Source organism: Vulpes lagopus, chromosome 8, assembly GCF_018345385.1.
Source record: "Vulpes lagopus strain Blue_001 chromosome 8, ASM1834538v1, whole genome shotgun sequence".
Classification (NCBI taxonomy): Eukaryota; Metazoa; Chordata; class Mammalia; order Carnivora; family Canidae; genus Vulpes; species Vulpes lagopus.
In genome coordinates, this window is record NC_054831.1 from 124,053,147 (window position 1) to 124,068,487 (window position 15,341).

Sequence of the window (15,341 nt, forward strand, 5' to 3'; positions counted from 1 at the left end):
AAGGAATAGTGAAATATGGTAATAGCACAAGGAGCTATTATGCCAAATCCGTAATTCAAAAGTACTTCCACAGAACCACTAGATCCTATAAGCCACAGATTATTCTTTTATGCGCTCACAAAAAAAAAAAAAAGAAAAGAAAAAGAAAGCAAGAAAGAAGAAAACCACTCTTACTAATAATAGACTCTTAAGCTTTAGCTACTAGCTCAGAAAGAGCTGCTGAGGCAGAGTCTAAGATGGCAGAGTCCAATCTGAATGTCCTTTAGTTATCTTGAAAGTGTCAACAGAATCACGGTTCACTTAATTCAGGAATAAATTCAAGTCTAATCTTGGATGTGTCTTTTTAACACTAAATATGCTCTTCTGATAAATAATGGTAAATTCCCTATCCACTTGTTTGTAGTGGCAGCCCGGCAGAGGATTCTTAGTAACATCCTGGAGATTGAAACCACAATGTATTGAACACACAAACTAACCATGAGCCAACACAGTCTTAACTCAGCATTCCAGAAGCCCATGGAATAATAAGCAAACAATGCTTACTATATGCCAGATTTTAAGTTGTTTTTTGTTTTGTTTTGTACTCTTTTAATCTTTACAAAAGCCCAAGAAGTAGAAACCCATTACCCTAGTGGTGACCTTAAGGCAGCTAGCAAGAGGTAGTACCAGAGTGAAATAGTCTCTATGGCTCCAAAGACCACACTCTCAACCACTACAGTATGACAACAGTGTAACACAATGATCCAGTTTTCCAAATGACAACTTAATTGCCTACTTGAAATATTAATCATAACCATCTTCAACTCTGAAATAGACTAGTGCCTACAAAGGGAACACGAATGATACTTCAAGTCAACAATCATTCCCTGGCTTTGACTTTGGGATCTCAAATCCTACCAAGCATAGAAAGAACCTTGACAAGCAATACCAAGGCAGCACCATGATCTAGCACAGGAACCCCTGCTGAGTCATCAAGACAGTGACTGCAACTCTTCATCTCACTGGCTGTCAAGTCACACATTCAGGACACAATCGTGAACTTTCCCTTTGCTCTTTTCTATTGTGCAAGAAAAAAAAAAAAGTAAATCTTCATTTCCACATAAAATAACAAGCACTAAATATGAACTGAGCCCAGCGATTTGCATCAGATTCTATTTCTCTGGCTTCTTGTACAAAGATTTCTGTGAATTTAATAAGCCTTTGCTTTTCCCCAAGGATACATTTTATCTCTTCTTTTCCCACCTGCCTGCCCTGGAAATCAACCTTGTGCAAGGGGGGAAAAAAGCTTCTGTATATTCCTTCAGCAAACATTTTACTGGGTTAATACAAGTAATACAGTTGACACAGTACCTGGCACATAGAAAGCACCCCATAAATGTTTATGTTGTTTCAACTAAGTATAAATTACTCTTCCGTATATTCGCTCTATCTCATGCATTTGGGGAATGCAAAAGAAAAATCAATCAATGGTAATAAGTACATCTATTCTAAATACACACAAAACAGACTTTCCTCGAAGTGGAAAAGGCATCTCAATCAGTGAATTATGATGACTCCCTTGAGAAAGATTTTCCCCTCTAACCTGATGGTATACCTTTTTCAGCTCATAATTCTTAAAAATGCCTCCCCTTAAAATGTATCTCCTTCTGGCTACGAACCTGTCCCTTTTACACCAAGTTTTTTGTTAGTGCTGGCTTTACACATTGCCTCTCCTCTTGCTTCTACTCCCTCTCCCACCTCCCTCCTCCATTCTGGCCTCCCTACCAGGACCTCACCAAAGCTGCTACAGTGCTACCAATGACTTCCAAGCTGATAAATCAAATAGACATTCATCTTACTTGACACAAAGGGCCACTCCCTCCTTAAAAGCCTCTCCTGGCTTCGTTGGCACTTCACTCTTACAGTCCTCCTCGTTCCCACACTGCCCTACTGCAGCTCCTCCCTCCTCTCCTCCAGCTTCTCCTCTAATGTGCAAACCTTTTAAGTGTTGAGAGTTCCTTAGAACTTGGTCCTGGGCATTCTCCCTACTACCCCTCATTCACCCATTGCATGATCTCAGATGCTTTCAATTCCACATAAATATCACATATATGTATCAAGGCCCAAACTTCTCCACCCCATCTCGACTTCTGAACTTCTGATCTTCTTTATCCAACTTTCTACTAAATGTCTCCACTTGACATTTCAGTCATCAAACGCAAGTCAAAACCTGAATATTGTCTGCTCCTCCTACATCTCAAAAAAGGCACTGCTACCAACCAGTGATTCTGATTGAAACTCACAACTCTTTCAATATGTTCCTATTGACTCCACCTTCAACATTTATTTCAAATCCATTCTCTTCTCCCCATCACCACCCTAATCCAAGCCACCATCATCTTTCTCAACTACAATGGGCTCCGTATAGTTTGCCTTATTTCCACCCTTACCTCTCTCCTCTTCAATTCCTTTTTCAGAGTAGCCACACTACTCATCTTAAAATGCACATCAAACCACTGCACTCCCTTGCTTACACCATTTTGAGAACTGTTCCTTTTTCCTAGGGATAAAATTCCCATGACCTACAAAGACCTCCATGATGTGACCCATCTATACTTCACTCTGCACCTCAATTTTGTTCTATTCCAGTTGTATTCTCTAACAAAAATATTGAGGGTGCCTTGGTTGCTCAGTGGTTGAGCATCTGCCTTTGGCTCAGATCATGATCCCAGGGTCCTGGGATCAAGTCCCACATCAAGTGGGATCAAGTCAGGCTCCTCACAAGGAGCCTGCTTCTCCCTCTGCCTATGTCTCTGCCTCTCTTTCTCGGTCTCTCATGAATAAATAAATTAAAATATTTAAAATAAGAAGAATTTGTTGAATATTTCCAGCCTTTCCATATGTCAATTCCTCTAGCCTGGAATCCTCTTTTCCTCATTCTTCTCCTAATCACTATCCATCCTACATGTCATTTCTCAGAGAATACCCCACTCAGCTTCCACTTATATGGATTTCCTGTCACTCCTTCTCAAGATGCCCTATCCTTGTCCTTAATGTAATTATATACTGTCTTTATGTGTATATGTAACATGTGCCTGTCTCACTAGACTACAGGTTACATGAGGTCTTAACATACTCAAATGCAACATGTCAAAAACTAAAATCCTGATCTCCTCTCGGTCAGAACTAGCTCTGCACAGCCTTCCCCTTCTCAATTAAGGCAACTTCATCATTCTATAATTTCTTCAGAATGAAAATCTCAGAATCATCTTTGACTCCTCTTCCTCTCATATTCCACATCAGGAAATCCTGTTATCTCCATCTTAAAAATACACCCAAAATCAGACTTCTTCTCTCCTGAGCCCAAGCCACTATCTCTTGCCTGAACGACTAAACAGACACCTAATTGGTCTCCCTACTTCTGACCATGCCTCCCTATATGCTATTTTCTGCAGAGCTATCCAAACATCTTATTATATCAAAACTAGCACCCCTGGGACACCTGGGTGGCTCAGTGGTTGAGCATCTGCCTTTGGCTCAAGTCGTGATCCCAGGGTTCTGGAATCAAGTCCTGCATCAGGCTCACCACGGGGAGTCTGCTCCTCTCTCTGCCTATGTCTCTGCCTCTCTCTGTGTCTCTCATGAATAAATAACTAAAACCTTTGGTGCAGCCCAGGTGGCTCTGCGGTTTAGCACTGCCTTCAGCCCAGGGCGTGATCCTGGAGACCCAGGATCAAGTCCCACATCCGGCTCCCTGCATGGAGCCTGCTTCTCCCCTGCCTATGTCTCTGCCTCTCTCTCTCTCTGTGTGTGTGTGTGTGTGTGTGTGTGTGTGTGTGTGTGTGTCTCTCATAAATAAATAAAAAAAAAATTTTTTTAATAACTAAAATCTTAAAAAAAAAAAAAAAAAGCTAGCAACCTCTACCATTCTCCATGCTCCTTACCCTACTTCAGTTTCCCTCATAGCACTTACCACTGGTAGACATACATTTATTCTTTGCCTCCCCCACCTGAATATGAACTCCATGATGTTCCTTGATATAGCCAAGCCACCACAACACTACCTCAATATTTGTTCAATGACTGAATGAAAAAAAGAATGATTATTATTCTGACAGACAGAAATTGGAGGTGGGGGAGGGGTCAGAGAAGTCAAAGATATTTCAAATGAAGGAAACACCAGCAAAAATCTTACATGAAGGCAGAGAAGTAAAGGGCACGTTCAGGTTAAGTCTAGCTAGGACATGAGGTAAATTTGCAGCTGCTGTGAGAGATAAGACTGGAAACATAGCTGGGTCATGATCTGAAAGACTCTGACTGCCAGATCAAGGAGTTGTATCTAATTCAGTAAACAACTAGAGAAAGTAGGATCCACTTAACAGTCCAGACAAGAAGTATCAGTTTTATTTTAGACAGATTAAAATTACAGAATATTAAAATATAACTAAATGATTGAGGGAAAAAATACAAGTTTCTTTGAACAACTGATACTACACCATACTTAGCAGATTCCATAATACTAACTACCCTTCATCTGTCAGCCTACAACACAAACATTTCACTCATCCCTAAGTCAATTAGTTCATTTAGGTTGTCACATAAATCATTTCTTAAGATCTTAATTCAAATGGAATTTTTTTTAAGAGGTGGGGGAGAGAGGGAGAAGGAGAGAATCTTAGGCAGGCTCCACACCCAGCACAGAGACCAACACAGGGCTTGATTTCACCACCCTGAGATCATAACTTTAGCAGAAATCAAGAGCCAGACACTGAGCCGGCTCAGCCACCCAGGTACCTCTCAACTGGATTTTTTTAAGTACAAGACAAAAAGTCACTATACTATATAGGAAAAAGCTATCAACCATGACTCATTTAGTCATCTGCTGACTGCCCATTAGGCTATATACAGTGAGCTCCTTGAAGACCAGAGACCTGCTCTCTTATTTCTTTTATCTCTCCAGCACTTACTTTTTTTTTTTTAAGATCTTATTTATTTATTCATGACAGACAGAGAGAGAGAGAGAGAGAGAAGCAGAGACACAGGTGAGGGAGATGCAGGCTTCCTGCAAGGAGCCCCATGTGGGACTGGATCCTGGATCCCAAGATCATGCCTGAGCCAAAGGTATATGCTCAACCGCTGAGTCACCCAGTCGTCCCTCTCCAGCACTTACCGCATGGAATGTATTCAATTAACATATGCTTCTGCTAATATCCCTATACTGTGCTGGGTCATTTCTAGACAAAGATTGTGTCTTATATCCTCTAACTATAAAATGGGCACTTATTATAAGATTCAAGGGGAAAATTAATACTAAAAAATATTTTGGATTTTCAGAACGAATTTCTCCTAAAGAATATAAAGGAACAGCCCACCTTCAAATCAATATTTATTCAATATCTATTCTGAGCAATTCTAGGTATTAGCAATTTTCCCAACATCAAAAAAGCTTCCTTTCTTCCAGCAAAGATCAAACATGGCAAATGCTCTTTTAGCACCATTAGGAAGATAAAATCAGATACAATCGGAGTTTCTTTGAAAAAAAATGAAATAAAGTATATTTCCTTTAAACCAACTCACAACTCAATACATTTACATACTAGACTGGGCTTCATTTTTCATTCACGTGTTTTGCTGTTATGAAGAACATTAAAATACTACAGTCTCATCAATAATTCATGCAAGTTTATGGAAAAGACTATGACAAAAAAAAAAAGACTATGACATATAACAAAATAGCAATAGCAGCCATTTCCAAAGAAGGGGTAATGAGTAATTTTATGTGTACTTTTCTGTGTTTTCTAGGTTGTCTACAATAAATGCATGTGGCTTGTACAACTGGAGGAAAAAACACTTATAAAGAGCCCATTACATATAAAATGAATATACTAGGAAGCAGAAAAGAAACAACATTACTTTCCAAATTGGGAGCCGTTATTTAAAAGAAAGCAGACAAAAATTAGATACTACTTATGCTAAGTGGTTAAAAAAAAAAACAACAGTATATTTGTAACCAAAGGTCCTGTGGATAAAGGCAAAACATAAATAAAGCTTGTGTTACTGATGGCTAGCAACAGTTTTTACAGAGTTTAGTGAAGAATCAACAAGCCCTCAATATTTTTAAGCTAAAACTCTGGATCTCTGTGTTAACTAAAATATACTATAAATGAGAACATCAAGGAATATAAAACTGCACACTCTTCCTAAGTTTATTTCTTTGAAAATTTTTCAAATCCATCTTGAATATTTGTATGTTCAAGGCCAAAATTTCATTTCTTAAGTCCAAATACCTTCTTTTTCTCCCAATCTGCCTATTTGTCTGCCCACTGTCATGGCTACCACTCTGCCTTCCTTAGTAGAGTGACAGTTGACTTCAGTTTGTCTTCAGTTTTTAATGACTTTCCCTCTAGTCACCTACCACTCTGTTGGTCTCCATCTCCAAAACAAAGGAAATGTTTGTTAGGAGAGGAAAACTAGCACAGAACTCACACATCCTTGAAAGTTCTTCAGGACTTCAGCTTTCACCCAACTGGTTGCTTTTCTGTTCTCCAATGTTTGCACAGATTCTTTCTTTCTTCTCTCATACATACAAATAAATAGCTATGTGGTGTGGTGGTAAAATCCAATACTTAAATTATCACAGACGATTGATATGTTTATAACCCTATTGTAATGAAAACGAAATCCTTTTCATAAGAATGAGTTATTGCACATATAAAGTTGTAATAATTTTGTCACAAAAAGAAAAAGGTGAGGGCGAAGAAATCTGTTATACTGCTTACTTAGAGCCACACTGTATTTAAGCCTAAGAAAAGCAACAACAACAAATAAGGGTGGGGGTATGCTGGCTGGCTCAGTCGGTGGAAAATGTTACTCTTGATCTCAGGGTTGTGGGTTTGAGCCCCACAATGGATGCAGAGATTATGTTAAAAAGCGAAACCTTTAAGGGCGCCTGGGTGGCTCAGTTGGTTAAATGTCTGAGTCTTCATTTCAGCTCAGGTCATAATCCTAGAGTTGTAAGATTGAGCCCAGCCTGCTTAAAAGTCTCTCTCTCATCTCCCTCTGTCCCTACCCCTCTCCTCTTCCCTCCCTCTTAAAAACAAAACAAAACAAAACAAAACAAAACGAAACAAAAAAAAAAAAAAAACAAGCCTCTTTTGAAGAAAAAAAAAGCAAAACAAAAATCTATGAAACAAAATAAATGCATGAACTCAGGTCAATATCTAGCCCTGGTTCTAATATTGTTACTTCTTCAAAAACATAAACCATTAAAATGTAAGATACTCCTAGTCTATCTTTGGTATAACTTTCACATGGTCTTACTTACCTATGTTAGGTTGTTAACTTTCATAAATGTAAACTAATACAGCCTCCTGGTTTTTTTTTTTTTTTTAAGATTTTATTTATTTATTCATAGAGACAGAGAGAGAGAGGCAGAGACACAGGCAGAGACAGAAGCAGGCTCCATGCAGAGAGCCCGACATGGGAGTCTCCAGGATCACACCCTGGGCTGCAGGCGGCGCTAAACCGCTGCGCCACCAGGGCTGCCCCAGCCTCCTGGTTTTAAATAAAAGGGGAAAAAAAACAGAAACCAAACAAGGCTAATTGATATTCCTTATACCAATACTCAGTACTAAGCACTGAGGGACAAAAGCCAAGTCTCAAAAAAAGACCACAGGATTAAAAGTTCAAGAGAATTCACAAACTGATGCCCTGAATTAAATTTAGATCCTTGTTCATTCATACTTGGAAGGTTTGTAATCATGATCTTGATGTTATTTTCCTTTAGAAACACTCTTTCCACTCTCCACAAGGGTCTCTAAAATGAGTAATCTCATCTTAGTGTACCCTACTTGATTGAAATCTTAATTAATGCTTAATCACACTTCCCATCCTGTCTAACACATTTCCCTTTTATGGACTCACTAATTCTCTAACCAGGAGACACCTGACACTGAGGATCCATAGCACTAATGAAACAGGAAGTGGGAAAGTCTTGCTCATCATCTTTTACTGGCTTCTTGACATCTCTGTAAGCATCCTTTCAAACTAAACATAATTTTCAGGAACAGGCAGGTCCTCCCCACTGACTCTTTCCTATCATTATTCACACTGTGTTAGGCTTCTCATTGGTTCAGCCCCCTACCTCAGCAGCATCTTGTCTCTTCCCCATTTGGGGTCCATTCTTTATATAACTTTATAGTTAACCAAAATCATGACCTTGGCCTTTGCAAAGAGTAGCACTGTTAGGTCTTGAGGAATAGGTGAGACATGTGAAAAGAATAGAGTTCCCATTAACTTCACAGTTTACATTCATTTTTATCTCCTGAATTTTCCCCTCTGGAAACCTCAAAGGAATGGCAAACCAATTAGATCCAAGGTAACACTGTCTTAATGTTGAATTCATTTTTGTCCAATTATAAGAACAAAGTCCTCAGCATCACTCCCTATTTTATTTGTGTTAAAAAAGGAGACTGAAGACTGCCCCTGATACAAAATATACAGAACTCACTTTATACTGGAAAAAAGAGTTGAGGGTTTGCCCAGCTGTGTGGTACAACTGCACCCTCCCAAATGCCACTGAGAAACCCGTTGAAGAGACAGCAATCCAAAAAAATCATAGGGAGTGTCAACAGAACAAACGAGGCTGGGAAAATTTTAAGTATGAGCAAAAAGCTAAGTTAGGTTTTAGAAGTCTCATCTCCAACTTTTAAATAACTTGTCTCCTTGGCACTACAGATCTGAATCATTCCTGGCTCCTTTGCTTGATTCCTTCCTTCCTTCCTTCCTTCCTTTCTTTCTCTTTCTTTCTTTTCTTTAAGATTTTATTTATTCATGAGAGACACAGAGCAAGGCAGAGACATAAACAGCTCCCGGCAGGGAGCCTCATGTGGGACTTGATCTCAGGACCTTGGGATCACAACCTGAGCCAAAAGCAGATGCTCAACCACTAAGCCACCCCGGTACTCCTCCTTCTTTCAAAAGTATCAATCTATCTATTATTTCTTGAACAATGAGTTTACAAATAATGTCAAAACTAACATTCTTAGCTATTCCTGATCCACCTAGTCCACCCACTTTTTTAAGGTCAAGTCCAAATCTACTTCCATCTTTCCCCTATCTCTTAACTTAATATGAATTATACTTGATTCCTTAAGCATGCACCATTTTGTGCTGTTTTCTTTCCAATAAAATTTATATAACTAAAGATAGGGAATGTTTAATAATTTCTTATATCTTCCATAGTACCTAATTCTGTATTAAGCACTTAATTCATTCCAATAAATGCTATAAGTCACATATAATCAGATAGTAGTGATCTTAATGATGATCTAGCCCAAGTCCTTCTTTTACACACCTTGCTTTTATGAATTATGCCTGACAATCAGAACGCCACCATCTACTTTTTTAAAACAATGGTTCTTAAACCTTGTGTCAAGAATCCCCAGGGGGGGGGAAAAAACTCACATAGAATTTTTCATGTAAAAAAAAAAAAAAGAATTTTTCATGTAATTTCAAGGATTTACAGAATCCTTTGAATCCCATTAATGAAGCCCACATTTAAGCACACTTTCACTTAAAAAAAAAATCACACACACAAAAAAAGACTATTGTCATCAACAACAAAAATCAGTCTATTGCTAATGCTTTTCATAGTATGGTGTATGGCTAGATCACATTTCCCAGCATTCCTTGCACTTAGATGGAGGCACATGATCAAGTTCTCCCCAGCAGAATGGGAAAGGAAATGACAAGCAGAACTTCTGGGGCCCTTAAGAGACACGCGCCATCTACATATTCTCCACCTCCCACTGGCTATAACCAGGACTTCCCAGCCACCAGCTTTGACAGCTTCATGGAGTTCAATGCTCTGGGGGTTGATGGCAAAACAAGCTGTTAATAGCTTTGGTCCCTAAATGATTCTAAGGAAGAATGCCACCCCACCATCTAAAACATTCTCCCAAAAAAAAAAAAAATAAAAAATAAAAAAAAATAAAAAATAAAACATTCTCCCTCGACTGCAAAGTGAGAAAGGAAATAAACTTCCATCTTGTTTGAATTATTGTTTGGGGTGAATTATTTATTAAAGCAGCTCAGACTACCCTAATTAATACATACAGATTAGCAGTTAATCCCTTCAGCAACCCTATAAAAGTGTTGTTATTATTATTATTATCCTGATATTAGAGGTCAGGAAATTGAGGCACTGAGAACTTAAGAAACTTGCCTGACACACTACCAGAAGCAAGATTCAAGCCAAGCAGTCTGGCTCCAGGGTCTGTGCACCTCGGAAATCCTGCCAAATATCTCAAAAGAAATAGTTATTCTTGTGTGTTATGCCACCCTGCACCAGATTAATTTTTTACAACCACACCCCAATCCCAGCAGTTTAGTGACCACTGCCAAAATTGATTGTCCCAGTTCAAAATTGTGCACCAAGCACCAATAAGTTTAAATTCCAGCCCATACGGGGCACCTTGGTGGCTCAGTCAGGTGAGCATCCCGTCTCTTGGTTTTTGGCTGGGGTGGTGATCTCAGGGTCATGGGATTGAGCCCCATGTCTGGGCTCTGCACTCAGCAGGCAACCTGCTTCTCTCTCCTTCTGCCCCTGCTTATGCAGGCATACACGCACACACGTGCTCTCTCTAATAAATCAATCTTTAAATAAATAAATTCCAGCCCATAAAACTAAACTCGACAAAGGGGCCCGTTCTATGTTGAGATCAGAAATACCATCAACACATCATACCAAAGCTCCTAGTGGGCCTGGGGAGGCAGCAGTGCCAACAAGAGTTGAGCTTATGCAAGCCAAAGAAAGAAACAAAAATCCATTCTCTTTCTAATTTCTCTCATTATGTGGTTCAATAATTAATATTTTTACTTAATACAGAAATCTTGGTTCCCAAATTCTGAACACGGCCAAGAAGAAATACTGGTGGAAAATATGGCAGGTATATGAAAAGACTAGAAGTACTACAAACTGGAGGGAGGAAAAGTAGGTAGATAAAACCACATGAGGTTTTAGAAGCAAAGGATTAAGGTTTGAGACTCAGGCTACAAGGATCTAAGTAAGTAGTTCCCAATTCCAAAGCATACCAGACACATATATAAACAGCAACATGCTAAGAAGAAAGGAAACAATCTCATTTCAAACATTTGGTATCCTCTTATTTTCCAGGCACTTAGAACAATATACAACTTTACCTTCAAGGAACTTACTGTTTATTTAGAAGGGAGGAAGTGCACATAAATATGTACATACAAAATGACAGACACTTAGCATCTATTTCCTGTGAATCAGGAACTGTTTTAAGCTTATTACATGCTCCATATATCAACTAATTTATTCCTAGGAACTTGGTCCATTAATATCCTAACTGTACAGATGAGACACCAAAAGGTTTAAGTAGTGTGTCCTGGGACACACAACTAGTAAGTGGACAAACTAGACTAGAAATTTTAATTACATTTCTTTTATAAGGGACCTTATACCCTTGCTAAAGGATCCGAACTTCACCCTATCAGTTAGTAGTTCTCAACTAGAGCTGGTATATCAAAATATATACACCTGCCAGGCCCCTCTTGGTGGGGGAAGACATTCCCACTGTTGAAGATGACTGTCTTTTAAGTTTCTTTTCTTACTGGGAGAATATCCTACCCTCTGGGTGTTGGGGTAAACCAGAAGCACAAATGGAGAACTGCTCTTATCCAGGTGATGGGGAACCACTGGCCTCAGGGGCACAGAATTCCACAAACAACACTCATCAGGAAAGCAATGTAGCTGTGAGTCCAATCAGGAAGGCCCCATTCTATTTTTCTTAAATTTAAAGCTAAAGGGGAAGCTCAACATCCTTTTCACTCATATGCTTTACGTGTAGATCATAGTTTTTGGCTACAAACTCGATACCTCTTGGCAGAATAACTAACAGTTAACATACCATGCTGGACAAACCATAGCCTCTGCCCCCTTACTGCTTTCAAAATAACTATATTTACCAGGATGTCTTCCCCCATTTGCATTTCCCATATATAGGTTTCGAGAAGAAATCAAGAATACTCTTGAACAACAACAAAAAGAGTTTTTACCACAATTTACCTGGCCCTTTTTTCCTTTGAAACAACTATCCTGGTTTATATCAGTAACCAATGTCTTACCCATGCAGAATCACAGGACAGCCGTAATCTTGCCTCTTATTTTGCCTCTTATTTTTGCCTCTTATTTCACAAATGAAGAAAATAAGTCTCAGAAAGGGAAAACAACTTGCCCAGTGAGTACAGAACTGTGACTTGAACCCTACGTCTCTGCCACCAAGCCCTGTTGAAAAAGGCTAACAATTAGCGGTAAGCAGAATACTTGTAGGTGGATCACAACATTTTTTATTTTAATAGTTACGCATGGGGATCCCTGGGTGGCTCAGCGGTTTAGTGCCTGCCTTTGGCCGCTCCAGGGCGTGATCCTGGAGTCCCGGGATCGAGTCCCACATCGGGCTCCCTGCATGGAGCCTGCTTCTCCCTCTGCCTCCCTTCTGCCCCGCCCCCATCTCTCATGAATAAATAAATAAAATCTTAAAAAAAAAAATAGTTACACATAGGAGAAATATAATCACTAATCAGTTTAAGATATTATTGCAAGATACACTTAGTAAATAATATATATCCAACACAAAATGGAAAACTGGGCAGCAGTATGAAATCACTCAAGTCTGAGAAACAATGCACCATGTCCCTCTCCTAATTGAAGGGTTAAATTAATAGAAAACAAAGCATTAAGCACTTGGTCTCTTCCCTTCTCGTTCATACACTCATTTCTTTTTCTTATCTTGTTGTATTGGCTAGGACCTCCAGTACAAGGCTGAAAAGAAACGATTACTGATAGCATCCCTATCTGGTTCTAAATTTAATGCTACTTCTAAAGTTTCACCATTAAGTATCATGGGGTGTTTTTTTTTTTAGAATTTAGTTGATACAGTGCTTTAGAGTTTATGGAAATTCCTTCCTGGGGCACCTAGGTGGCTCAGTGGTTGAGGGTCTACCTTTGGCTTAAGTCATGATCCCACGGTCCTGGGATCGAGTCCCACACCAGGCTCCTCATAGGCAGCCTGCTTCTCCCTCTGCCTATCTGTCTCTGCCTCTCTGTGTCTCTCATGAATATAAAAAAATAAAATCTTTTTTAAAAAATTCCTCCCTATTCCTAGCTCAGTAAAATTCTTTGAACACTGACCTGTGACCCACCCCTTTGCCTTCCACCCCTCACACTTGCTCTTATTTCAGGTTCCTTCCTACATCCTCTGCACTTCACAGCAGTGTATCTGCCAACCAAACAAACAGAATTTTCTAAGACATTCTGGGGGTTCAATACCTTTTCCAGTTCCCCATACCAAAATGTTTCTAACACCTTTATAGGTATAACTGAAAGAAAATCCTTCTTTTTTTTTTTTTTTTTTTTTAAGAAAATCCAGAACAAACACTGGTCTCATCACGTCTCCTCTCCCATCTCTCAAAACACATCCTTCAGTATCTCCCCTTCTTTAAAATAAAAACTCGGGGTGAGCGGGGGGGGGGGGGGGGGGGGGGGGGCGGGGAGAAAAACAAAAAAACTGCTCTTGATTCTTGATTCCTATTAACTTTCCAATTCGGAGCTCGGCTCTGAATAAGCCTGCGAAAGCGACTGTGAGAATCTCAAGGATTCTGAAGTTTTGCGGGAGGCAGGAGCCAGATGTTCATAACTTCTCTCTCCTTTGCTAAAATGAAAAAAATATATATATGAAAGAAAACAGAAAACCGATAGGGGCAATTATCTGCAAGCAAATAAGGTAGTTCCAGGATACAAAAACTGAAGGGACCAGAGGGGAAAATCAACATTTTAAAGCCCCAGCAAGTCATGAACTCCTTCCTTCATCAATTTTTCTTTCAAAACAAAAAAGGGCACACACACAATCTCTCCCCGAGGCAGCAACACCGAGGGGAGCAGCCAAAAGGTTGCATCATACAATCCACTCTGAGTCTGAGCAACAAGAGACCCAGATGGTGGTAAAATACCTAAGACAGGAAAACCCAAGTTGGGAATCTCGGTCTTTTCCGGAAGCCCTGGAAAGTCTGCTCTTTATTAAAAAAAAAAAAAAAAATTAAGATTGCATCGAAAATGAGAGTTTCACGCCGGCGCGAAGGGAAATGCTCTTCCAGAAAGCGCTCCCAGAACTTGGGTTCGCCGTCCGGCGGCGGGAGCGGGGCGGGGCGGGGCGGGGGTCGGGGCCACCCGGGCCCGGGGCAGCCGCGCGTCCCACCCAGGCGCGGGACGACGGTCGGGCGTGCGCCGGAGCCCGCGCGGCCGCAGACGGTGGCGGTGGCGGTGGCTCGGCGCGCGGGCTTCGCGGGGTCCCGGGGCGGCCCGCGCTCCTCCGAGCGGCCTGGGCGGCGGGAAGGCGCGGGTGGGCCCGAGACAATGGGCCGGGGGCGCGGGAGCAGCGCCCAGGGCCGGGCGGGGGCGGGCGCCGCGCGGGGGCGCAGCGGGGCGCGTCCGGGGCGCGTCCGGGGAGCGTCTGGGACGCCGCCCCCCACACCCCGGCGGGCAGCGCGGGCGGCGGGGCTCGGCGCGGCGGGCCGGCGGGGAGCGCTCACCTTGACGAAGAGCTCGATGACGGGCTCTTTGTCCTCCTCCTTCAGCCCGTTCAGCGGCATCGACAGCGCCATGGCCGGCTCGGCGGCGCTCCCTGGACGGCGGCGGCGGCGGCGGCGGCGGCGCTCCTGCTCCGGCTGCTCGGGCTGACGGCTCCCGCCGCGCTGCGCTGCGCCTCCCTGGACAGTCCCGGCGTCGAGCTCGCCCCGGCTCCGCCGCCCAGCACCGCCCCACGCCCCGCGCGCGACTCGGAGGCCGCCCCAGCCCGAGCAGCTTCAAGCCGCGGGGCGGGGCCTCGGGGGCGGGGCCTCGGGGGCGGGGCCAAGGCCCGGCGTCTCGGGACCTCGGGGGAAACGCGGCGTCCGGAGCCCGGGGGCGTGGCCTCGGGGGCGGGTGGGCGGGGCTCCGAGCCACGCCTCCCGAGGGGGCGGGGGGAAACTCCCCCGGGGGCCGGAGCCTGACACCGCCTCCCGCCGCGGCGCGGGCGCGTCCTCGCAGCTGCTGCTGCTGGCGCTCCGCCGGGTGACCTCATGCCTCGGGCTGGCCTGGGGAGGCGAGGAGGCGCCTCCCGCTCTGCCCCCCGCTGCGGTCCGCCGGACTCCGCCCTCTCCCCAGCGGCCACCTCCCCAGCTCCTTCTGCTAGACGGAGCCGCCTTCTGGAGGGACAACTTTTCGGGAAGTTTTCATTCCCTTAGAAACACCTTTTTCTCCCCTCTTCTAACTTCTTCCTTTTTCCTTTGATCCATCA

At 42.5% G+C, this 15,341-nt stretch overlaps 1 protein-coding gene across 1 annotated transcript in view; it reads right to left on the reverse strand.

Annotated features, from left to right (window-relative positions):
- The window catches only part of CLIC4 (chloride intracellular channel 4), a 71,556-nt gene extending 56,699 nt beyond the window's left edge, over positions 1-14,857 (reverse strand). Inside the window, exon 1 of the mRNA XM_041765638.1 lies at positions 14,596-14,857. Within this exon, the coding sequence (XP_041621572.1) occupies positions 14,596-14,667 (72 nt within the window). The 5' untranslated portion in view covers positions 14,668-14,857. The remainder of the gene's footprint in view (positions 1-14,595) is intronic.
- Between the last annotated feature and the right edge of the window lie 484 nt (positions 14,858-15,341).